The 26,224-nt window shown below is 46.0% G+C and overlaps 1 protein-coding gene across 5 annotated transcripts in view; it reads left to right on the top strand.

Moving 5' to 3' along the window:
- The window catches only part of LOC144799139 (SURP and G-patch domain-containing protein 2-like), a 135,386-nt gene that overhangs the window by 63,174 nt on the left and 45,988 nt on the right, over positions 1-26,224 (top strand). Inside the window, exons 8-13 of one of the 5 annotated variants that reach the window (XR_013603762.1) lie at positions 356-414; positions 1,015-1,157; positions 1,558-1,672; positions 9,296-9,413; positions 9,515-9,589; positions 9,995-10,271. Coding sequence is in view for 3 of the 5 variants with exons in the window: in XM_078670349.1 (XP_078526475.1) it covers positions 356-414; positions 1,015-1,157; positions 1,558-1,672 (317 nt within the window). In the remaining 2 variants the exon portion in view is untranslated. Of the gene's footprint in view, positions 1-355; positions 415-1,014; positions 1,158-1,557; positions 1,673-9,295; positions 9,414-9,477; positions 9,590-9,994; positions 10,272-26,224 lie in introns of those variants that run through there. The other 4 variants (XR_013603761.1, XM_078670349.1, XM_078670350.1 and 1 more) reach the window with 4 other exon arrangements.

Below are 26,224 nucleotides of genomic sequence, written 5' to 3' on the forward strand. Positions count from 1 at the left end.
GAATTGCTGCAAAATGTTTAAGATGCGATTGTCAGATATTCCTTTTTATGACGGGCACATGCTGGTGAGCTTTGCAAGGGACAACCGGGGGTAACAGACATTGTCATTTACAACGCCATTACTTAATTAATGCTTCAGGAAGGGGAAAAAACAATAACATTTCAATGCCAATAGCTCAAAACAATGTCATTGCGAGACCTATTGCATTGTAAATGCTTGTTAATTCTCTTGGTCTAAAGTAATCTGGCCCCACAACTGAAGTGTATTCTGATTTGCTTATGTCATAATGTAAATGGCATCTGCGTTAGTGATTCCGCAGTAGGAGAATAATGGCTTCATGTTTTCTTTCCCCTAGTTCAGGATCCTGTTAGGATTGCCTATGAAAGGCCAAAAGGAAGGCCAGTACAAAAGAAGGTAATGCCTGCTTTTCCTTATGTTCAATATATTATTAGGCTAATGTCAAAGATCACAGCACAAAGTAAACGCAGATTTGATTCTCTTTTTTTCTTGGTTATTGTTTGATCACTTACCTAAATTATAAATGATGAACGGAGAGGAAGGAGATGCGTTGTTCATTTTCTGCATGTTATAATTCCCCTCCCGTTCAGAATTGTTTACTTCTGTAGTGATTTGTTATGCCACTGCTCTGAGCCATGCCACAGGCTTGGCCAAATACACCTTTCAATGGCCATATCCCTCGCACTCCCTTTTAAGCCCTTGAATGAAAACAGGTTTTGGGAAACTTCAATAGCTATTTATTTTTTCTTCCATCCCACCTACTAGAACTATTTAATATAACTAATTCAAGGTGATGATTTGTTTGCTTATTTTGAGCTGTGGTCATTCGTCTGCTGGGGTTTTATTTTTGTTTTGTTACAGGATGGCTGTTTCTGGCTTCATTTGTGAATATGATAACAGGAGTGATTGCCTGTTTTTATAATCTGTAGATTTCTTTTAAGGGTTCTTGTTAATGTGTTTTTTAAGCGATTACCAATTATTTTTTCTGCAATGTAGAAACCAGAAAAAAGAGACTTGGCGTACACCAACAAGAAATTAACGGACAAGAATGTGGGCTTCCAGATGCTGAGTAAAATGGGCTGGAAGGAGGGCGAAGGCCTTGGATCTGAAGGTGCTGGGATCAAAGATCCGGTCAAAGTGTATGTTGTGGCAATGTCTTGATGTCGCTCCGGGTTTCTGTGTGTTCGTTTGGGGATATGGTACGCTTTTGGGGGATATTAAGGAAAGTGATTGCTGCATAGTTTGAGTTTTTCCACTTAAGGGTAAGTTAGATTGTGTTACTGTGTTCAGGAAACTACTTTATAGAATATGGTGTTGCATGCTGTGCTCTTGCATGATTCAAATTGTCTCTAGAACTGCTTCTTGGAGGGGGTGTAAATTTGCCTCTTTCCTTTGGGTGGGTATGTTAGGAGGGTGCCAGGTTCCGGGTGGCGTCTGGTGTTATATTGACTGTATTACTTTTCCTCTTCTTTACATAGTTGCTCCTGTCTTTGAATGTGATTCTAAATTGCCTAACTCTATCTTCAATTTATTCTGCAGGGGAACAACTTCAAGAGGGGAGGGCTTGGGTGAAGCGCGTGTAAAGCAGGAAGCTACGTTCGATTCTTTCCGTCAAAGAATGATGCAGCTGCACAAGCAGAAACAAACTAATTAGGTAGGTTCAAAGGTGGTAGAAGCGGGCTTCTAAATTTCTTCCTACTTGAGTTAAGTTTTCACAAGTTTGACATGGCTGAAAGGTGGGGCCAAAATGAGCAGATTCTGCCATCTGTGTTTCAGTTGTAGGACATTTTGCTCCTCACCAAAAAATGGATTATGCTTGAAAATCATGGTTTTCTACTTCCGCCCCAGCTCCTGTGACTTTAATCCTGCCTATAACTTTACTGGGAGTTGTCAATTTTGAGCAGCAAGCTTGATAATTAAGGCAGGCCACTTGCTGATATCCCTGTTAGCATAAATTATGCTAAAGGCATTAGCTTTGCCAGTAGAGCGTACTACTGCATTGCTGGAGCCTCTTCTTACAACACTAGATGCAAACTCTGTCTTAGACAAACGTTTTGCAGGCTACTAACTGTAGAGTTGTAGCTCAGATTGGTTGGGTTTCCACTAGACTGCGTGTTTGGAACACGAGTCACCCTCTTCCCTTTTTGATTCAGCCAGGGACTCTGACGCAGGAGCCATAAGTGCTCTTTATCTTGTCAGATGAACGATCAAGATGCTGCAGAAGGTAAATGACTGTGCCAAACATGGTCATGCTCATAAACTTTGGAGGCTACTCGCTTCATTTTTTTTAGACTCTTCTTTAGCAAATACAAAAAAAGAAATTCTTACCTTTGCGGTGAATGTTGCAATCTTGGAAGTAGTGAGTTTGTGCCTCTGGTGATTACCAGACCGAGAACCAGAAATATCATTGATTGTAGAGGGATGGGTAGTGATACTGTGCTGCATGTGTTGTGTGTGTGTGTGTGTGTGTGTGTGTGTGTGTGTTTTACACACACAGACTGATGAGCAGGTGAGATTAATAGGTTATCAAGAGGTAGAAGGTAATGCTCAATGTACGGTACTACAGTCTTCGAGGAAAGAGGAATGGTCCTAATCCGACCAGATGCAAGATTCCTCTTGAAGCGGTGGAGGTGCCTTTTGCAGGGTCGGACTGGGACAGAAAATGGGACCAGGTACCAAAATAAGTGGCAAACGCTTGTTAATAGGGGCAGTTTTGAACTGGTAAAGATACGCTATCTAGGTGTTTTGCAAGGCATGTGAGACTGTAGGTATTCTGCAGGCAATGAATGATATTGGTGAAATCAGCAATGAAGTCTGGCCCACCAGACTATACAGCAGGTCCCAAAACATTCCTAAAACCCACACACTGACCTGTCGGACCAGCTGTCTGACACTACCTGATTGCCTCGTAAACCAATCCAACCCATGACTATATAATAAAGTGGCTTGTTGCAGGTTATTTAATTTTCCAAACAGTTTTCCCAGGAGTACACTGCTCCACTGATGGCATAAGAGACACTAACCTGCATTTGTCACTGCCAGTACTTTCTGACATTGTACCAGGATAAGCCCAGTCTAACACTGGTTGTGGTAGTGGCAGCTACAGTCATCTAGTGTCCCCTTCATGGTGCAAGTTTAGCACAGTTGACTAGTTTTTGGAGGAAATCCCACTCTTCTGTGTACTTGTACCATCTACCAATGTCCATGAAGGAAATGTGACTACCTGAACAGGTACATCGTGAGGACATTGCCCTATGTGTTACTAACCCATGCCTGGGAACACACTTTCATTGGTGTTTGAGGTTTCAAAGCTGTCTTGACTGGGGCATTTTGAAGCTCTAGATCAGGAATTAGTCTTTGGAGGGACTGGCCTTGAATAATAGTGAAGGTGTTGACCAGACCAGACCTAGCTGCATTACTATTAAAGGCGACACCCTACATTCCTGTACCTTAAGTCCAGTTTAGTCTGCTGAACCACTCTATATACCACTATGAACTGTTTAGATTTTGGGTTTGTCACGACAGCAAGCTGTCAAACACCCAGATCATTATGGTAGTGGCTACCTGCTTCGGAATGCTCAGATGGCTGAGAGAGATTTTAGGTTGACTTCCAATGCCAGCACAAAGAACATTGATGCAGGCTTTGCTCCCGTCACGACTACTATGGCAACATTTTGTATCTGGGTGTTGAGGGTTGTCTCAAGCGACTGCAGCTAGTACAAAAAGCTGTCACTTGGCTGCTTCTTAAGCCATCTCAATTTACCACTACAGCTAAGCTTTTGCATGAGCTCCACTGCTGCCTGTGGAAAAAAGAATGCATTTTGCAGCTCAAATCTTTCTGGATTCACTATGCTGTGCATTATTCTGCCATCTAGTGCTTGGGTCCAAAATTGTCTTTTCTCTTTTTTTTTTTTTTTTCGTGGCGCAGGTGGGTGTCGACATACCACCATTTGGTGTCCTTCGTAATGTCGGCGCGCTTCCTTCGGAAGCTCCCACCTTTGGTCGCCATCTTAACATTCTTTTTTTCCGCCGTTGGGTCTGGATCGTTACCGAAGAGTTCCAGAGAATTGGAAGTGAATTGACGAAAATAGCTGAAAATCAGACTTAAACACACCCGACTACTGGTCAAGTAACCAGGACGACAAAGGAGAAGCTTTTTCACCCGAGAGCTCTACGTTCAGCAGAAAATGTGCACACAGAGGCTCCTTGAGCGCGGGGATGGACAAAACACCTTTCAAGTTATGCACCAATTGACACCACAAATATGCCCAGAAGGACCAACATCCAGTCTGCAACCTCTGCCTGCCTCTCGGCCACAACAGTAAGGACTGCAACGCGTGTTCGGCATTCACACCCAAGGCCCTCTGAGTAAGAGGAGAGGTAGAGAAGGGCGAACCACACCATGCAGGGGGCCACCTCCATCGCTCTGAGACTTGGCCCTCTTCAGTGGAGAGGAGGACAACATCGCCGAAGGACCAGAGGACTGCAGTGTCGTCCAAGTCCAAAAGAAAACTTCGAAGAAGGTAAGAGTTGCCGACCCCCCAGACACACTACCAACACTCGTAAGAGTGAAACAAAGTCCTCGAAGGGAGCTTTGCCGTTGAAACACTTGACAAAAGCAACCACATCCAAGGCCAAGCAGCACAGCGGATCCTTCGAAACAGACTCCCAGACGGCGAAGCCCATGAAAAATCAAGGTCGTCGAAGGAAACCCCCGAAAAGGACTCCTCGACGCAGAGAAAAGAAGGGTCAAAAACGACTTCGACTACCTGGAAGCGAAGCGCTCAAACTCGCGACGCCGAACAAGCTGCAGAGATTGAGAGGAAGAAAAGGAGGCTCGAGGCCGAAATGGAAAGTATCCTGCAGCGGAAAAAGGACTTCGAAAAGAAGAGCCAGTACACCATCCCGCCGATGGCCGAGGTCGAAAGGGGCGACGAAGACCCTGAACCGGTCTAAGAACAGGAAGAAGATGCCCTGTATTACTTCGAGGGCGAAGGTGAGGAGGAACAGCAAACCTACCAGGACTCGATGTCCTCTGAGGCGCAAGACTTGGAATGCCATGAACTTGATGCTGAAATACCAGAAAAAGGAGTGGACACTTACCCTTCGAGGTCTTCACCACCAGACGATATAGGGATCTATAATATGGTGGTTAAGAGTGCTGCAGAGACACATGGAGTGAAATTGGAGGAGAAGCCCAAGGCTTGCTTTCTCCTGGAGACTCTTTTACCTACACAAACAAGGAATCCATTCCTGCCCATGCTTCCAAGTGTGCTGGACCAGGGCAGGGAGGCTTTCAGGGAGCCAGCTGTATGTAAATCAGTGACCCAGAGGACAGAGAAAAAGTACAAGCACTCCTCAAAGGACCCTGCTTATATTCAGGGAACCATGCCAGCTGATTCAATTATAACAGCAACGACTAGGAAAAGGTCCAATGCACCCACAAATGCCAGACCCTCTCCAGACAAGGAGAGCAGAAGGATGGACCTCATAGGGAGGAAAGTAGAACGGAGTGCAGCGATTCAATGGCGCATCGCAAACGCCCTAATCAACGGGCATGCCTACCAGAACTGGGAGGAAGTGGGGCAACTCCTGAAACCTCTTCCAGAACAGTACCAGCAAAGGGCAGCCCACCTTGTAGAGGGAGGGAAAAACGTGGCTGACACATGTTTGAAGTCGGCCTTGGATGCTGCGGAGACGTCCAGCAGACAAATAATGATTGGGGTGACCGAGAGAAGACTCGTATGGCTTAGGATTTCAGGCTTTAAGCCTGAGGTACAAAACAACACATTGAATACACCCTTCAACGGAGAGCAGCTTTTTGGAATGCCAGTTGACAGGTTTTTTTTTTGGTTTTTTTTCCCGGAGTTTTATATAGCGCGAACTAGAACCGAACCGAATCAGTTATCAGAGCGCTTTACATAGCACCAGTTACGTTACATGAGGACACACTTTCATTTTTTAGGCACGGGGAGATTAAGTGATTTGCCCAGAATCACAGGGGGTTAATTCAGCTCAAAAAGGACAACGAGACAGCAAGGTCAATGGGAGCTCTGCAGTTCAGAGGGATGAGAAGGGGTACAACCTCAAGATGGCCAAATGGTAGTGGAGGCAACCTACCTAGTACATCGCACCAAACCTTCCAATAAGGTTACCAAGGAAACGGACTGGCAGTACCTGCCACGAGGCCAGTTCTTTCGAGGGTGCTTAAACGGACCAGGACAGGCACGGAGAGGAGGGCAAGAGCCCACACCCAAGTGACTTCACTGTAAGACAAACGCCCACCCTAACAACACCTCTAGGGGGGCATCAAGACATAAGACAAAACCTGATTTTACAAGACAAACAGTTCCTCGAACATTTAACACCAGTAGGAGGCAGAATAAGGGACTTCCACCAGGAATGGAAGAAGGTCACAACAGACAAATGGATACTGACCGTCATACAATACAGCTACTGTATAGAGTTAGAAAAACAACCTCCAAACAGGAGACCAAACAACAAGGTGCACTCAGCAAAGGAACTTTCACTCTTGCTACTAGAAGCACAGGAACTGCTTAATAAAAAGGCAATATAGTGCAGCACAAGGAGAGAAACCAGGGAGTTTATTCCACATACTTCCTCGTACCAAAGGTGGACGAAACACTAAGACCTATTCTAGATCTAAGGTTCTTAAACAAGTTCATAAGGACATAAAGATTCAATCCATTGGGGAAAGACTTCAATAGAACCGGTACAGGTGAAGATATTATTAGGAGCAAAAATCAACACCATACAGGTGAGGGTGCTTCCAAGCACAAAGAACTTTGGCGATACGGAAGGAAACACATCTATACCACAAGGGGCAAGCTCTGACAGTGAGCAAACGAATGGGAATGATGGCATCATGCATGCTCCTGGTCCCAAATATTCGCCTCCACATGAGACCATTCCAAGAATGGATACCGCAGCAATGGTCACAGGCAACAGGAAGTTGGGAAGATCTAGGTATTGTCACACACGCAGTGCAGCAGGAAATAGCATGGTGGAACAAGGAACACATATCACAGGGGAAAGCATTCACACAGCCAATTCCAACAGTGACCATCATGACAGACTCCTCCCAAATGGGGTGGGGCGCACACATGAACAGGCTCATGGTAAGGGGGTTATGGTCGCAGCAGGATGTGGTCAAGAAATAAACTACATAGAGCTAAAGACAGTGTCCCTAGCCTTAAAAGCCTTTCAGAAGGAGCTGTACGAAAACAAGGTGTTGATCCAAACAGACAACACTACCACCATGGTCTATGTCAACAAACAAGGAGGAACGCAATCAGTGGCACTATAAAGGCTAGCATAGGAAATATGGAGATGGGCCATTCCGCTGAGAATAGACCTACTAGCAATACATCTTCCAGGGAAGGACAATGTGGAAGCAGACAGACTCAGCAGGCTGACGTCCGCATCCCACGAATGGAAGCTCTACAGCAATGAGCAATGATTTCACTCCTGTGTAATGGCATCAAATGAAGAATGTTACTGTAGTCAAGACGTTTTCTTATGGACAACATATATCTAATAGGGAGAGTTAGGATGTTTTCTAAAGGAGCATATATTAATAAGGGGTACATTTTGTAGTACCATATAACACAAACCATGTGAATTGGTATGTACGTAAGATGAAATTAATCAATAGTATCTTGTTCACTTTTTGCTAATACTACTCATTAGGTTCATAGTGGACCGGAGTTTGTGTACTGTTTGTCTGGATAATGTATTATTTCTTAAGGACTTTATTGTCCTCAATTGAATTGCATTTACGGTAACGGCTGCATTTATTTGGAAGATTATTTCAGATTAAATTTCTGACATGGTTGAATCGCTAAGGATTTGCGAGTTATATTTATTACTGGTTGATAAATAGACAACATACCAGGACTACATGACTAGTTTCTCTTACACTTTGGTAGAACATGTTATTTTCAGTATAGATCTTATTGGAAAAGTGTGAGTCACGTATAGTTTTAGATGAGTCTCCGGTATTCCGACTAAAGGATCGACGTATTTCGTCAGGCTTCACATAAAGTGGACATAATTAGATTATAAAATTGCCGTGACACATAGTTCTTGACAAGTCTCGGGTATTCTGACCAATTTCTATTTACTGGACTCTTATTGGCTCGTGAATTATTTCTGGTATATCAGTACACGGGAAATACGGTTAGCAGTGTATGTGATTGGCGTACAAACCGTATCCGGTTCCCATGTCATCAGTGGACCTGACGGGGAACCGCTAAGGGTTTGGCTGCATTGAGTCTGCGCTAGGCAGAGAACACTATTGGCGGATATTAGCGGACCGTAAAGGAGACCGTATTTGTGTGAATGCGTACTCCACGCTGATTGGAGACCTTCTGGTTTATAAATGGTAACGCTGCACACAGCAAATTGCACCATGGGTTTATCAGGACCTGCCGATGCCGCAGCAGCTTACTTGGCTGGCTCTACTCATTTAGTTTTTAAGGTGAGACTCTACTGGACAAATACGCCCCCATTGACATTAGCTAAGTTGCTAATCTTTACAGTTTGTTATAGGATAGACTTTACAGCTTATTTAATTTTATTTTTTCATTGGATTTAGTGTGGATTACTGGTCCAAAGTAAGAAACGTTTCCTAGGCTGATCTTCTGCCTGGTACTATGAACTTGAAGTGGGTTCCATTTTGATTCACAATTTAAGGTGAGATAAGTGTAGGAATTTGAAATGTAAATTTTAGATGCCATTATAATATATTTTCAATTAATGGCAGACTGCTTCTTTAATCTACAGATATCTGATTTAATCTAATATTTGAATATAGACTCAAATGCACCCAGGAATACAAGAAGAATATAACTGCCTTATAAGTTAAGGTGAGATTTGAGATTTATTTCGCTATGCTGAGTTAGAATTTTATTTATATTTTTTGAGCAACATGATGGCATCAATGAGACTTTTAGGGCTAGGAACACCCTCACTAGTATTTGCTTTTTCTAATAGTTTAAAAAGTTCTTTAGTTTGTTTAGGAAAGGACATCATGAGCTGATGTGACTGTATTTTCTTTGAGATTTTGTGTGAATTACTGGTCAAATAGGAAGGAATCAAATTTAGGTTAACGTCCTTCATTGCGCTATGGAATTGAAGTCGCTATTAATTCGACAAACACACAAAGGTGAAATGTGTGAAGGATTTTGATATGTAGAGATATGATGCCATTAACATGTATTTTCAACTAATGGCAGTTTTTCCTTTACATCTACAGATTGAAATTGTAGTTTCTTGAGATTGGGTGCGTTTCTCTGAACTCACTTCTGTACTTTTATGCGGGTTTTACACGTATCTAGAAATATAAGAGGAACTTAACCGATATACTTGCCTAGGTGAGATTTAAGATTATTCTTGCCATGCTGAGCTAGAATCATTTTCCTTTTTCTCGACTTGCAGGATGATATTAATGGCTGGTCGTTTTTCGAATTTACAGATCGATATCTTTAGTTCATGATCGTTTGTGGTTAATCTTCTCAATACTCCAGGAGAAAGGATCTCTGCTTTTTAGGTGAGATCATGTATTTGGGCAATATGGACTTTTGTGTTGATGAATGAATTTGGAAAAGCAATATATTCTTGAACAATGTAAGCTAATATGAAATATGCATGTTATGTATAGATAAGTTAGATCTAGGACAATTTTGGGGTGTCAATAACATTGCTATATTGCATAATTCTAGGACGTATGTTAAGCTTTGTAACTTTCAGTTTTTGATGATGTTTCATAATGTAATAAACATAACGGTGGTGTCCACAGATGATATGTGTAAGGGTTTCGAAGTGACACCTCATGTGAACTGGACTAGATTTGAATCTGTATATTGTGGAATGGACTATAATGTTAGAGGCCTATTAAGATGATTACGTTGTAATAAAGTCTGGATTTTAATATTTTGTTTTCTTATCTTTACAGCCCTGATGATGTCCCATTTGGGACGAAATGCGTAGGCTGTTGATCGTTCTGTAACAAGAAATATTGATACAACGCACAAAATGAACGCTTCTGTTGGAATATGAACACAATTTTTTTTTATGAAATGAATATGGACATTAACATGGACTGTTAATCGTGAATTTATCCACTTTGGTGCTCCTTTCATAGATTCTTTTTTTGGTTTGCAAGGGGTCTTCAACGGTGGACCTAGGAAAGAAGAGCATCTGCCTTATAAAAAGGAGAACATTATAATCAATTTTGTATACTCCTCCCTGTTGCATGCGGAGGTCTGCCCCCACCGTTGCTTCTCTTCTCAGTACTTAGATATACTTAAGTTCTACTGAACTTAGTTGTTGTAGATTAAAGGGCCTAGCACACACTGACTACAACTCCTAGAGAGGTTCTAGTAGGTAAACACATAGTGTAGGTAGGTGCACACACCACACCTCACTAGAAATATGTCTATCAGAGGAGAGCCCACTGTGTCTCTCCCAGTAGAAGATCCTAGCAGGATCCCTTCTAGATATGACACCATGACCTTCCATGAGTTGAGACACTTGTGTACAACTAGAAAGTTGAAGCAGGGGTCACACCCTACATTGAGACATCTGATAGAGATATTAGAAGAGTATGATGTGGCCAGGAAATTCCATCCTAAACCACCAAGCAGTGTAGAGGGAGGTCAACCCACCACAGAAGATCCCCCTGAGAATACTCAGACAGATGAGGAAGATCATGAGGAGGATCATGAGGAGGTTGAAGAGGTAGTGGGTGGTAACCAGGTTCATGTTTCTGAACTGAACCAGGTTAATTTAAGCATACATGAGGTGGAGAATGGCCAGGAGTCATTCAGGCCCCCAAGTAGCCTTAGCTTTGGCCAGAGAAGGAGGAGATCTCCTTCCAGGGAGTCTCATTAGTCTCACCAATCAGGAGGCTCTAATGCCTTTTCTCAGAGGAGAATGACTTCCCCTCAGAGAAGAGAGCACCAGCCCAGAATGAAGGAAGTGAATCTCGGGATAGCCAGAGAGGAACTTGCCTTGGCCAAAGAAAAGTTAGCTTTTGCTAGAGAGGAGAAGTTAAGTGGATTAGAATCCACTGGTGGCAGCAGTATCCCTAAGGATAGAGATAGGTCTATGACAATAGAAACCTAAGCAAGTTTATCCCTCCCTACAAATGTGTGGATGACATCCACAAATGGATAACTGCTTTGGAGAGGGCTTGCAAAATACAGCGGGTACCCCAAAGTCAGTGGGCAGCAATCATGTGGCTCTCCTTTGCTGAAAAAGGAAGAGACAAGCTCCTCACAGTTAGTGATGAGGATGCTGATAACTACTCTGTCCTGATGAGCGCTCTAATTTATGGGTTTGGCCTAACCACTGAACAATATAGGTTGTTGTTCAGAGACACCCAGAAGACACAGACTCAGGACTGGACTGATTTTGTTGATTGTACTGCAAAGGCTCTGGAGGGTTGGTTACTGGGCAGTAAAGTTAAGGACTATACAGGATTGTATATTTTGAACATGAGAGAGCAAATTCTTAACAATTGTCAGAACCAGCTGTTGCATCCAACACCTGATTTATTTATTTATTTTGAAAGTTATATATAGCGCGAACAAGATCTTTGCAGATATCAGAGCGCTTTACAAAGCCGGGAATACCAACAAGAGAGTGAAATTAAACATAATAAGTGGGAAGGGTAGGTACGTGAGGGAGCAAAGTAATACAGGTACATCAATAATATAAATATTACAGATAAATGTGTGCATAGATAGTCAGTAACGTCAATAATACAAGTGAAATACATAGTCGTAGAGTTCGAACAGAATAAAACAGATCGGTGTAGAGTCTTTACAGATCCACGCTAATAGGTCAAGTGTATTTGGCCATAAAAATAGCTTTTACTTCTTTCTTAAAAAGTGTGATGGAGGAGATGAGCCTGGTTTCAGGAGGGAGTGAGTTCCAGATCCTGGGTGCCATTCCTGAGAAAGAGCGTTTATAAGTTTTTTCCTTCCGGAATCTTCGAGGTTTTAGCAGAAGATTGTTTGTGCCTCTAGTGTTTCTAGAGCCGCCAGAGATTGACAGCTTCTGAGTGAGGTATCGGGGAGAGCTCAGGTGTAGATCCTTGTGTGTCATGCAGGCGATTTTCAGATGTATTCTGGCTTCAAAAGGCAGCCAGTCCAGTGATTTCAAGTCAGGGGAGATATGCGAGTATTTTTTTGATCCAGTGATGAGTCTCGCTGCAGCGTTTAGAGAAGCTCTTAGGGGTGCAGTAGTGGTTAACGGGAGACCGCAGAGGGCGGTGCTGCCGTATTCAATTCGCGGGATTACTAGTGCTTGTACTGCAGTTTGGAGGTCTTTGGCTGGTAGGAAGGGTTTAAGTTTCCTCAGGGTATTGATTTGGAAGTTCGCTCCCTTAGTAGCCTTGCTGATATGATGCTGCATGTTGAGATTGGAGTCGAGAGTTATGCCTAGGGATTTCGCTGAATCCACTATGGTGGGTTGGACATTGAGTGCAGTTAACTGTTTAAGCCAGGTTTGAGTGGTAGAGATCTTCGCGGGAGGTGAGATCAGCAGGAATTCTGTTTTCAGAGCATTGAGTTTGAGATGATTATCAGCAAGCCAGGATTGGGTGCTTCTGATCGTTGAGTTCAGGAGTAAGATGTCATTGGGGGATTGTATTTTGAGATATAGTTGGGTGTCATCTGCGTACATGTGAAAAAGTACATTGGATGCTTGTAGCAAGGTGGTGAGAGGTTCCATAACTAGGTTGAACAGAGTTGGTGATAGGGAGGATCCTTGGGCGACGCCTAACGAAACAGGTATTGGAGAGGACATCAGGTTGTTACTCTTGAATTTCTGCGACCTGTTGTGTAAAAAGGAGGTGAACCACTTGAGAACAGTCCCAGAAAGACCCATTCTTGTGTTCAAAAGATCGAGTAACTTCTCATGTTTAACAGTGTTGAATGCTGAAGAGAGATCAAGAAGGATGAGGAGGCAGGTATCACCTTAATCTAGGATTTGCAGGGCGTCGTCAATTATGTGAGTCATAGCAGTTTCAGTGCTGTGTCCTGCTCGGAAGCCTGATTGATGAGGGTTGAGGAGATCAAACAGATCAATGTGTTTAGTCAGTTGTAGTTGTGCGCATTTTTCCAATAATTTGGCGAGAGTGGGAATATTGGTAATGGGTCGGTAGTTGTTTAGGTCGGATGGGTCGGCAGTAGGTTTCTTTAGCAAAGGTGTGACTTGTCCAACTTTGAGGGAGTCAGGGATGGTTCCTTCTTGGAGCGAGCTGTTGATAATTTGAGTCCAGAGTGGAAGGAGCATTGGGGTGAAATCTTTGACAGCGTTAGCAGGGAGGGGATCCGTGAGGTGATTGGAAGGTTTCACGGTGCTGAGCAGTTTGCCTATTTCTTCTTCGGAGTAGGTTTCAAAGGTTCACCATGTTGCATTGTTTTTAGGTTCGGTGGGTGTTATGCAGTTGAGTGTGGTGTGGAGTCTTGCGTCAGTGCGGAGATCATTCTTTATGTTGTCAGTTTTTTGGGTAAAGAAAGCGGCGAAGTCTTCACAGGCGGGTGCTTCGTGCAAGGTACTGAGAGGTTGGGGTTGTTCCTTGGATTGTGTTCTGATTAACTCAAACAGTTTTCTTGGGCGGTTTTTTGCTTGGTCGAGCTGGAGGCTGAAGAAGTTTGCTTTTGAGCGCTTTTTTTTCCTGAAGTCGGCGTTTCTCTTTTTCTTCAGAGTTTTCAGGCGCAGTGCAGAGGGAGCTGCCCTCCAGGTGCGCTCTGCCATTCGCATGGCTCGTCTATCTTCATTGAGACTCCCGTCGTACCATGTATTGGAGATTTTAGCGGAGACTCTTTTTAGCTGCATGGGAGCAGCCTCATTAATTATTGAGGTCATGGCGTTGAGATAGTGGTCAGTCAGGGATTGGACATCTGTTGCGCCCGTAGGCGGGAGTAGGAGGTCGCGGCTGTTCGGGGGTATGGAGAATGGGTTGAGTTTTTTCAGGTCTCTTTGGACTTGGATTCCAACAACCTATCCAATTTACGCCCTATCTCGCTGCTTCCGTGGATGAGTAAGTTGCTGGAGAGACATATCAACAAAATTTTAGGGGACTACTTGAAGTCCAATAAACTTCTACAGGTCTCCCAAACAGGGTTCCGTCCTCAGCACGGCACTGAGACCGCCCTCCTGGCGGTCACAGAGGCTGCCAGAGCAATAATGGACCAAGGTGGAAAAACTGCTATCATACTGTTGGACCTCAGTGCCGCGTTCGACACTGTTAACCATGCCACACTACTACATCGTTTGAAGGGCTTGGGGGTGTCGGGCGCGGCCCTGAAGTGGCTGACCTCTTTTTTAGAGGAACGCTTTTTCCAGGTATTTGAAGGCGAGGTGGTATCATCTAAGCATCCGCTCAGCTGTGGGGTTCCTCAGGGCTCCTCCCTGAGCCCCACATTATTTAATGTTTATATGCAGCCTCTAGAGAAGATAGTCCTCCCTTTCGGTGTGCGGATTGTCACCTACGCTGACGATACCCAACTTGTGGTCTCTTTGGACCACAAGGAGGGTTCGTCTAACACCCTGGCCCCTTGTCTGGAGGCTGTTGCTGAGTGGATGCAACTCTCCCATCTCAAACTCAACGGGGAGAAGACCGAGATCATGTTACTAGGTAACCCCTCTCCCACCTCCCTGCCGTTGAACTGGCCTTCGTGTCTCGGTACTCCTCCCCCAAAGGACCAGATAAAGAGCTTAGGAATCTGGCTGGATAGAGCACTGGATTTCTCGGTTCAAGCCACTAAAACAGCCTCTGTATGCGTGGGGCTAATGAAAATGCTCAGGAAAGTGCTCCCCTTACTTCCATTCCAGGCGAGAAGGGTCATGGTACAGGCCCTGATACTCTCTCGCCTGGATTATGGAAACGTTTTATATCTAGGGGCTCCGGCAACAGTGACAAAAAAACTCCAAGTCACCCAAAACGGTGCCGCGCGCTTACTGTTTAACATCCCTCGTTGGCAGTCAGCGAGAACTGCCCTAAAAGAGCTTCATTGGCTACCAGTGGCTGCCAGAACACCGTTCAAAGCCATGTGCATTCTGCACAAATCTTTTCATCAAACTGGCCCGGCAGTGCTGTACCCCCTAGTATTGCCTTATGTGCCGCCTAGAACCCTTCGTTCGGCCTCTCTGCATCTGGCAACTACTGCAAAAATCAAGAAAGCCCGTTGGGGTGGCCGTTCATTCACTTGTTCAGCGGCGAAGGCATGGAATTCCTTGCCTCTATCCCTCAGACAAAATGACAACCTGATGTCATTTAGGAGAGACTTAAAAACCTACCTGTTCTCAAAAGCGTACTAACTCTGCCCCGCAGCCGGACACAGTAATCAGTCTCCAGCGCTGCGAGGCCTCCGGGTGGAATTTTTCATTTCATTTCTCTTTTCCAGACTAGGTCTGGAGGGTTGAACCGAGTTGAGTTTGACTTTTTCATTGATGTGGAATGTGATAATATGATGGTCTGACCAGTCACAGGGTTGGATAGACTCAAGTTGAGTAGCGTCCTCTTTGGCGATGATAAGGTCGAGGATAGAACCTTTCTCGTAGGTCGGGCTGTTGCATAATTGTGTGAGGTCCAGGGCGCTGAGGAAGCTTTTAAGACAATTTACCACCGCATCATTGGGATCGTTCCAATGGAGGTTGAAGTCACCAAGGTATATTTGGGTGAGCTGTCGTCCGGCGTTGGTTGAAATCATGTCCATGATTTGTTGGGCGAAGATGAGGTTGTCTCTGGGTGGGTGGTAAATGCCAATGAAGAGAACATATCGGTTTGCCATCACTGATGATATCGAGGCAGATGTATTCGTAGGAAGTTGGAGAGGGTAGGGAAGGTGCGGAGACTTTCAGAACAGAAAGGCTGTTCCTGTATATGCATGCGATTCCGCCCCCTATCTTGCCAGACCTGTCAAGCCTAATGATGAGGTAGTTGGGGGGGAACCAGAATGTCCATTATAGGTGTAGAAGATTCGGTTAGCCAGGTTTCAGTCAGGATGATTAGGTCAAGGTCCAATGTTAGTATGAGGTCAGCGATGGCGGAGGAGTGTCTAGAAGCCGATCTGCAGTTTAGGAGAGTGCATTTGAGACGTGGTGTGTCCGGGGAGGAAGAGGGTACTAGAGAGAGGGGGACTTTTCTAAGGTTATTCGGGACGGAGATTCTGTTGTTTAGAGTGGAGGGTCTACGGGGATTTGAGTGTATCGTGGGAATGGGGAGGTGCGAGGCGGTTGTGTGGTTTAGGGGAGCTGGGTCGTAGGAGCGGAGGAGGGAGAGAGTGTCGAGATCCGAAAGAGGGTTGCAAGTGTGACGGGGGCGGTTGTTGCGATTGTGGGCAGGGATCGCGGTCCAGTGAGGGCGGCGGGTGCGGTTGTTGCGATTGTGGGCATGGATCGCGGTCCTGTGTGAGGGACGTAGCTTAGGAGCGTTGTCAGGACGGGAGGAGAGCAAGTTGAGAGGGGGGGTGGTGGTAAGTGAGGTGAGTCTAGGGGGTGTGGTGAGTAGCTCTTTGATGGTGTGCATGTCTTCTTTGATGGTGTAAATTTCTTCTTTGAGTTGTAGGAGGGAGGACATAATGTTTTCCAGCGTGGGATAAGTGTTAGTGCTGGGGGTGGAAGTCATGGGTGAGTGGCTGACCTGGGGCTTATCGTGCGAGTGGGGGGGAGGGTTGGTGTTCATGCAGGGCTCCGTGATGTCGTCGTACGGGTTGGTGTTTGGGAGGAGAGAAGGTAAGGGGGCGATGGGAGTGGATGAAGTACGGAGGAAGTTGGTGGCGTAGAGGAGGGAATTTGTGGCAGGCGGAGAGAGCGGGGTGGAAGTGGAGTGTATGATGGTGGTGATGGGGGAGCCTAAAGGGTAGTGAGGGCTGAGAGTGGGGAGGGAGATGGGGTTGGAGATGGTCCTGTCGTGGGGAGGGGGAGTCAAGATAGTAGATGTGGTGTGCTCTGCATGGTTAGTTAGCGTGTGGGAGTGGTGGCTGAGAGAGGGGGGGACAGAGGGTGGGATTTGTCGCTATGTGTGTCGTTCTGGTGCTGAACTAGATTAGAGGGGTTGTGGGTGGGGTCTGTGATGTCAGGGGGGAGAGGAGGAGTGGGAGTGTTATGAGTGGGGGTCCCAGGGATGGAGGTGTGGGGGCGGCTGGTGTATGAGGGGGAGATGTTTGTGTCTGTGATTGAGGAGTGTGGGGTGGTTACAGCAGGTGGGTGAGTGACTGGTGTGATGGGGGAAGTGATGAGGTGCATGTCGTTCTGGTGCTGAGCTGGGTTAGAAGGGTTGTCGGTGGGGGCTGTGAAGTCCGGGGTGATATTACTGGAGGGGATGTGAGTGGAAGTCCGAAGGTTGGAGGGGTTCTCTTTGAAAGTGGGGAACAGGGTGTCTAGTAGTTCCAGGTTCCTGTCTGTGGATTGAATTAGGACAATCCCGTTATTGTAGATAGTAATGGTGGTTCTGCCTAGGAAGAGTTGGGATGGTGTGATGGAGAGAGTTAAGTCATGAGCGGATTTCCTGGTGGTGGAGACAGTGAGTAAGGTGAGGAACGTTTTTCTCCATTGAGCTCTGCGAGTGGTGTGGAAGATGATATCGATGTTCAGGGATCCATTGACCGGTGAGAAGTAGGTGTCGACAAAGGGGGTTTCAGGGTGGGACCTCAGGAAGTTGTGTTTAAAGCGTTTAGTGGCTTTTTTGGTGAGTGTGGATGGGTAGTTGATTTTATATGTGTGCTTGCCGATGGGCTCCATGTTGGGATGGCGGTATAGGTCGGTGTGGCGGTAAAGGTGGGTATGGGAGGTTGGACGATAGTGATACACATGTGCAAAGAACAAAGCAGACAGTAAGTTACATGGTACACAAGTGACATTAGTGAGTAACAAAAATAGCCAACATATAGAGGTAGCAATCTGTGCAAAGCACAATGCAGACAGTAAGTTACGTGGTACACAAGTGACACTAGTGAGTAACAAAATAACCAAAATATAGAGGTAGCAATCTGTGCAAACCAAAAATAAACAGTGAGAATTGGTGCAGCTTACACAATGTACACAAATGAACAAAGATATATGAGGTAGCAGACGGTACAGCTTACACAATGTACAGATTGACTCAGATCTGACCTCTCCCCAAGAATTGGGAAAGCAGGCAGACAGATGGGTCAGAACCAGGGTTAAGCAGAGAAACCATAACCAGGGCGGTGATCAGAAAAAGGCAGACCAAAAGGGTGGGGATCAGAAACCAAAAGACCAGAAGTCTTCACAAGGCCCCCAAAAACCTCAAGGGGAGGAGGGTCCCAAAAAGGATAAGAAGAAAGAAGGTCCAAAGAAACCTTGGTGTAATTACTGTAAAAGTGCCGCTCACTGGTTTAGTGAGTGCACCAAGAAAGACAAACCTCCAACCACCATTGCCCCTAAGGCAACTGTACCCCCTAGTTCAGCTAATAGTGGTGGTTCTCAGCAGAAGGGTATAGTAGGGTTAACCCTGGGAACTGAGGTAGAATCTGGCCTAGTCAGAATTCCAACACAGGCTGTTCTGATTTGTGATGTGGACATGTCCACTACTGTAAGTCCCAGTACTCTGGGTAAGTACAGACAGACGCCTTTGATCAATAATAAAGTGGCTCAGGCCTACAGGGACACATGTGCCAGTGTCACCATGGTGACACCTAACTTTGTGGACCCTGGACAGATTGTACTAGGTGAAAATTACTTAGTGAACAATGCTAGCAATGTCACTACCACTCACAGTATGGCAATTGTTTTCTCCTGGGAAGGGGTAACTGGCCTCAAGAAGGTTGTTGTAAGTTCAGATCTCCCTGTTGAATGTCTGTTGGGCAATGATCTTGAAACTTCACTTTGGTCTGAAGTGGAGTATAGGACCCATGCAGAAATGCTGGGAATATCAGCACATGTCCTTGCTGTGACCAGGTCACAGGCCAAAAAGTGCAAACCTGAACAAGTACTGGATCCTGGGACAATGGACCAGACCACTCCCAAGAGGAAGATCAGTAGGGTTAAGGCTGTGCCTTCCCTCTTGCCTCAGGTTGAGGATCAGCTTTCACAGGAAGCTGACCCTGAGATCCAAGAAGGAACTGTCCTTGAAGAACGTGGACCTGATCAGGTTGAGTTTCTGGGGACAGGGGTACCTTCAAGGGCAGATCTGAGACAGGCACAGTTAGACTGTTCCACGCTTGAACCCCTCAGACAGCTAGCTAATGCTGAGGCTGCTGGGAATGCTCAAAGTACCCATAAAGTATATTGGGATGAAGGGCTCCTTTATTCAGAGGGTAGAGACCCCAAGCCTGGTGCTTGCAGGAGGTTGGTCCTACCTCTGGCCTATAGGGGTTTCCTTCTAACCTTGGCCCATGATATTCCTCTAGCAGGACACCTTGGCCAGAACAAGACTTGGGACAGGCTTGTCCCTTCCTTTCACTGGCCACACATGTCAGAAGATACAAAGAGAGTTTTTTCGCTCCTGTGTTACCTGCCAAGCAAGTGGCACAACAAAGGCCCCCCTCATACCACTACCAGTGGTGGGGGTACACTTTGAAAGAGTGGGGATAGACCTTGTTGGACCAATGGACCCCCCCAAAAGCATCTGGGCACAGATTTATACTTGTGGTAGTGGATCATGCCACCAGGTATACAAAAGCTATTCCCCTGAGGACCACAACAGCACCTGTTGTGGCAAGGGCCCTTCTTGGAGTTTTCTCCAGAGTAGGGTTTCCGAAGGAGGTTGTCTCTGATAGAGGTGCAAACTTCATGTCAGGATATTTAACTGCAATGTGGAAGGAGTGTGGTGTAAATTACAAATTTACCACACCCTATCATCCACAATGTAATGGGCTTGTGGAAAGATTCAACAAGACCCTAAAAGGGATGATAAAAGGGTTACCTAAAAAGCTTAGGCGAAGATGGGACATCCTTTTACCCTGCCTTCTGTTCGCCTACAGAGAGGTCCCACAAAAGGGGGTTGGCTGCTGCCCTTTTGAACTTTTGTTTGGTCATCCTGTAAGGGGACCCCTATGTCTTGTGAAGGAAGGATGGGAGTTATCTTTCAAAAAGCCTAAGCTTGACATAGTGGATTATGTACTTGGTCTCCGCTCCAGGATGGCAGAGTATATGAAAAAGGCTACTAAAAACCTGGAGGCAAGCCAAGAACTTCAAAAAGCTTGGCATGACCAAAAGGCTGTAAGACTGTATACCAGCCAGAACAGAAAGTGTGGGTGCTGGAGCCAGTGACCCCTGGCCTGGGCCCCACACAATTGTTGAGCAAAAGGGAGAGGTAACATACTTGGTTGATCTTGGGACTCCCAGAAACCCCCACAGGGTGCTTCATGTCAACAGACTCAAGGCATATGTTGACAGGGCAGACATGGGCTTACTCATGGCTACAGATGAGGGGCAGGAGGAAGAGAGTGACCCTCTACCAGACCTGCTTACTCAGAACCCTGATGATGGTTCAGTAGACGGTGTGGCCTTGGCAGGCAGCCTCTCTGAGCACCCACAACAGGACTGCAGACAAGTTCTCCGGTCCTTCAGACATATGTTCTCTCTCACCCCAAGTCAGACAAACTGGTGCACCCATGAGGTGGACACTGGTGACAGTCTGCCTGTGAAGAGTAAAATCTATAGGCAACCTGACCACGTCGGGACTGCATAAGAACAGGGGTTCAAAAGATGTTGGAACTGGGAGTAATTGAGCCCTCAGAGAGTCCCTGGGCCAGTCCAGTAGTCCTTGTGCCAAAACCTCACACTCAAGATGGTAAGAGAGAGATGAGGTTTTGTGTGGACTAAAAAGGTCTCAATGCTGTCACTAGGACAGATGCCCATCCAATACCCAGGGCAGATGAGCTCATTGACAGATTGGCTTCTGCCAAGTTTCTGAGCACATTAGACCTGACAGCAGGCTACTGGCAGATCAGACTAGCTGATGATTCAAAAGCCAAGACTGCATTTTCTACCCCAGGAGGACATTATCAATTTGTGGTGATGCCCTTTGGTTTGAAAAATGCACCTGCCACTTTCCAAAGGTTGGTGAATCAAGTTCTCACAGGCCTGGATGACTTTTGTGCAGCTTATCTAGATGATATTGCTGTCTTCAGCTCCACCTGGGAGGATCACCTGGTCCACCTGAAGAAAGTTTTGGAGGCCCTGCAAAAGGCAGGCCTAACTATCAAGGCTACTAAGTTCCAGACAGGGCAGAGTAAGGTTGTTTACCTGGGCCACCTTGTAGGTGGAGGTCAGGTTCAACCACTGTAGGGCAAGATCCAGGCCATCAAAGACTGGACTCCTCCAACCACCCAGACACAGGTCAGCGCTTTCTTGGGCCTGTCTAGTTATTACAGAAAGTTTAAGAACTATTGGTCCATTGTGACACCACTTAATGACTTAACCTCAAAGAAGATGCCAAAGAAAGTTCAGTGGACAGTTAGCTGTCAAAAGGCATTTGATGACCTGAAGCAGGCCATGTGCTCTGCACCTATTCTGAAAAGTCCAGATTACTCCAAAGAGTTTATTGTCCAAACAGATGCTTCTGGGTTGGGTGTGGGAGCTGTACTTTCTCAACTGAATATAGATGGTCAAGACCAGCCCATTGCTTTCATTAGCAGAAGGCTGACCCCTAGAGAGAAACGTTGGTCAGCCATTTATAGGGAGGCCTTTGCTGTGGTCTGGGCCCTGAAGAAGTTGAGATCATACTTGTTTGGAACTCACTTCAAAGTTCAGACAGACCATAAGCACCTCTTATGGCTAAATCAGATGAAGGGTGAAAATCCCAAACTACTCAGGTGGTCCATTTCCCTACAGGGGATGGACTTTACAGTGGAACATAGACCTGGAACTGACCATGCCAATGCAGATGTACTCTCCAGATATTTCCACTTAGAACATGAAGACTCAACTGGTCAAGGTTAGTTTTCATGTCCCTGCGTTTGGGGGGGGGGGGGGGGGTTGTGTGGGAGAGTAGGGTCTGCTTTCTATGGCCACCCCCTCTTTTTGCTTTTTGCTCCACTGGTTTTCGACTTAGGGTGGCTGTGGGCCTGCTAACCAGACCCACAGCCTAGCTGTGCTCTCTAAATTGATACCATGTACTTCAGGTACATGCCAGATTGAACATTGGGTCACCCTTGTGAGTCCTTGTACAGTGTACCATAGGTACCCAGGGCATAGGTGCACCCAAGGCCTACCAGGGGCTGCAGCATGTATTATACCACCCCTGGCTGGCCTCACTAAATTGATACAACTGGCTGATCACTCAGCTGGGGCAAGGTGGTGTAATCACCCCTTGCTTAGATATAGTATACCTATATCTAATACATATAGACACATAGTAACCTATAAGTCACTCCTATGGCAGGCCTTAACAATCCTGGAGGCAGAGTGTTTGGTTTTGTGTGAGAGGGTGCCCTAGCATGAGCTGAGCCCCTCTGCAGCTTTCGTATCCATGTCCTTATAGCTGTTCTATGATACAGCCATACCATATACTCTTAAGTGCATTATAATCCTTGCGGTTATTGCTAACTTTGGTTTGGCTTTATCAAAACAGGTCGTGTACGGTGTCATACGCTTTGGAATACTACCCCCTCACAAGTTCTGGCGACGGGGGTAGCATTCCACCCTTTTAGGGGGAGAAGACATGTAGTAGCTACTGTACCCGGTTAAGAGGGAGGCCCGGACAATAGGTTTCCTGTCAGGGGAGGTACTTGCACCTCCCCAGACAGCCTTAGTGTATTGGGGCAGGGTGGGTTGAATAAAATGAGAGACTGCCTGGGGCACACAAGGTGCTCCATGCATAGTCTAGTTCAAACCAGTTGCTGGGGCACTCCAGCCCCAGCTCTGGCGCGAAACTGGACAAAGGAAAGGGTGTGTAACCACCCCCCTTCCTGGTCCCACCCATAGGAGGGACCTAGTAGGTAATCCAGCCCCTTTTATTAGTATAAAGCTAGGAGCTGAGTCTAGAGACTTTAGATTACCCCCTGAAGAAACTTTGTTGCTGTACTCTCGAACCTTCGACATTCTACACTGCTAGAAGACTGTAGAATCTCCCTCGTGGTCAAGGAGTGACCACCCTGTGCAAACAGGAACAAACTAGCAAAGTGACCGGTTTGCTTTGTCGACGCTCCCGACGGATCCCGACGACCCTGCTTCACAGGAACTGGACTCCCAGTCTTCTCCGACCTTGATCCACATCTGCAGCATAGCTGAGACCTGTGGTGGACACGAGAGACGTGGGACCGGACGCCCTGCCCATCTTGAACTTTGCTAACTGCGCAGCTCCTGAGGCATCCTCGAAGTTGTGCATTGGGAACTGAGAAGCCCCAACCCCAAGCACCATCTGTACCGAAGCTCAGCCCTCCACACGCCATGAGTGCCGCGTGGGGCCACTTCCACAGATGCAGCTCGACGGGTCTTCCCGGCTACTTGCCCGCTGGCTAGTGAGCCCTCTGAAAGCGATCCACTTGAAATCCACCGCTTGTCTGGTTGCTCCCGACTTGCTACTGCTTCTCTCCAAAGGAGAAGCCCCACAGACCGTGCTGGTCTGAACTGAAGCGAATCTTCCTTTCCTGCGTGGGTTGCGTTTGCCAAGGCTTCCCGACTCCAATCTGGACATCGACGCCGCAGACATCCAGATCCTTCGTGGGACAGCTCGTATCCAGCTCCTGGTCGTCGTCGACGCCTCCTGGACCACGTGGCTGCGGAGACAAACTTCAGCTCCTTCACCTGAAGCACCCGACATCGCCTGGTTCCTTCCTGGTTCCATCCTGGTCACTGGCTAGTGACCCAGACTCTGTCCCCTCTGCTTTCAGGTTCTTCTCGACTCCGATCCACCCTTGGATCCATCCGGACACTTTGCTCCTGGTTGCCTGCAGCACTTCTTTGCAGCCTCCCATAGGAAACGATGACGAAACCCAACACGAGTTGGCACCTATGCACCCGACTTCCCTGGGTGAGGTAACACGAGTACTCCGGTGCTCCGTGGGTATTGACTATCCTAGTGTCCTAGTATAAGAGGGTTTTGTCCTAGTATGACCGCAAGTGCCTTGAATCAACTAAACTTTAAACTTTTCATTCCCATTGAAAGTCTGAGAACCCGCGTGTGTGTTTAGACACTGCACACGCCTCCCGTGGGCCTCCTACTTCCTAACTGTTGGTAGTTCAGTGTAACCCCAGCGATGCCCTAGGCCTACTTTGTATTTCTGTCGTGGTACTTATACCACTTTCTTAGTATATGGTTTTATTGGCCCCTGTGCCAATACTGTATTTGTGCAACTTAACGTGTGCTATTTAAGTCTCTTGTATTGTACTTTCACCTCTGACCTCATAAAGAGTGCAGAGGGGTTGTGTTTAGAATAAATACATATATATTTTATATATACCTTGTGTGGTGTCCTTTCATTTTGTATTCAAGGGATTGTATTTGGTAAAACAGCTGGCTTCACATGCCCTCTGAAGTTTTAGCCTAAGACTGCTTTGTCCATGCTACCACTAGGATTGCTGGTCTATAAGGTTGACTTACAACTAATCACCATAAGGGTTGTTTGGACTGGTGCAAGGTGCCCACTAGAACTAGTGGACACCATATACCAGGCCAACTTCTCACAATGGTGTTTTTATTGAATGTTATCTATGGCATGAATTCCTATGCATGAAGGGGGAAGAGACTAAAAGTACAAGCTCTCGGCATTGTGGGGCGGGGGAGCGCCTTCGTTTGAATTCTGATGTGGGGGGACGGCTTCTTTTGAAGTCTGATGCAGAGGCTTAGACAGTGTGCGATGTGGCTGGCGATGTGCACGCGCCTGGCTCACATGAACTGTACCCGATCCGCAGTTTGGGGAGACTTTTGAAAGCCCTTACTATAATCTCGACAAACAAGCATTGCTAAAGCAATGCCGTAGTCGAGACCTAAAAAGGGAACAAAGGCTGCAGGCTCGGGGACGGAGTCTCTTCAGGTGCGACCACCACTTCGAGAGGTAAGTTGGGATCTTGGAGCAGAGGAAAGGAACCCCAAAGGAATGGCACAGGGTGTGAGAAAGTGGCTCTAAATATACTGGACCAAAGTAAGGTACAGTGTGTATAGAGTCCACAATCCCCAGAGGTATAACAGAGGTTAAAGTCAGGTGTGACCTTACTCTCTAAAGTGGTAGCTTGGTCAATCAGTACGGCAGTACCAGAGGACAGTGTAAAGCATTTGTTGTACACACTCAGTCAGCAAAAGGTGTCACACACTCAAGAACTGAACTCTAGGCCAATTGTTTTTATATCAAAAGATATAGTCGTTTTAATTTTAAAAACAATAGGTATCAAAATATACTTTTCTCAATATGAGTACTCTCAGGTCATTACTTTGCAAAGAGGCAATAAACTTTGTAAACACAATGGGTACGATGGTTGCAGTAGGCAAAACAATTCTAAACACAATTTTACATTGAGCTCAATGGATTTTTCTACATAAATGCAGCTGATTACTTTATAGATTACTTTTGTAATTCCAGGACTCCATCCTAGATTCAGTCCTAGGGCCTAAGCTGAAAACAGTTTAGTAAAAACGTTTTAGTTATTGCAATGATTTTTAAAGAATATAAAGGTATTTTAAAAGTTGACACTTTTAACAATGTTATCCTATGGCAGGAAATTCAAGTCACAGGTAAAGTAGGCTCTCGTTACTTTTGGAATCTAGGACTGGACTCCTAGGTTCAGTACTGGGGTCTCTACCTAAGACAGGGAAGTAATTACGTTTTAGTAGTTGGTACGATTGTTAAGGAATATTTGTAATTTTCAAAAGTAGACAGAAGAAATTTCACAGAAAAACAGTCAATGGTTTCCTATGGAAGAAATTTAGATTACCAGTAAACAGGTTATGATTACTTTTGCGGTTCAGTACTTGGCTAAAAGGTACAGTACTGGCTTCTCTCCTGATCACAGGTGAGTACTTCGGAATTCGTTATTCGGCTGATTTTAGATGAATATTTTAAAGTTTCAAAACTTCACACTTAGAAGATTTTTCAAGTCAAACCAGTCAGTGTTATCCTATGGCAGGAAAGTGAGTCATCGGTTTTCAGGTGAGTACTTGACTGGTGAAGTTAAGGTTCTGGGCATAGACTCGGGTCCCCAGGGTCAGGTAGGTACAGTTGGTACACCCTCAGCGGCACAGAGGCAGCCGGGTGCAAAGGTAGTT

Source organism: Lissotriton helveticus, chromosome 12 (genome assembly GCF_964261635.1).
Source record: "Lissotriton helveticus chromosome 12, aLisHel1.1, whole genome shotgun sequence".
NCBI classification, from domain to species: Eukaryota; Metazoa; Chordata; class Amphibia; order Caudata; family Salamandridae; genus Lissotriton; species Lissotriton helveticus.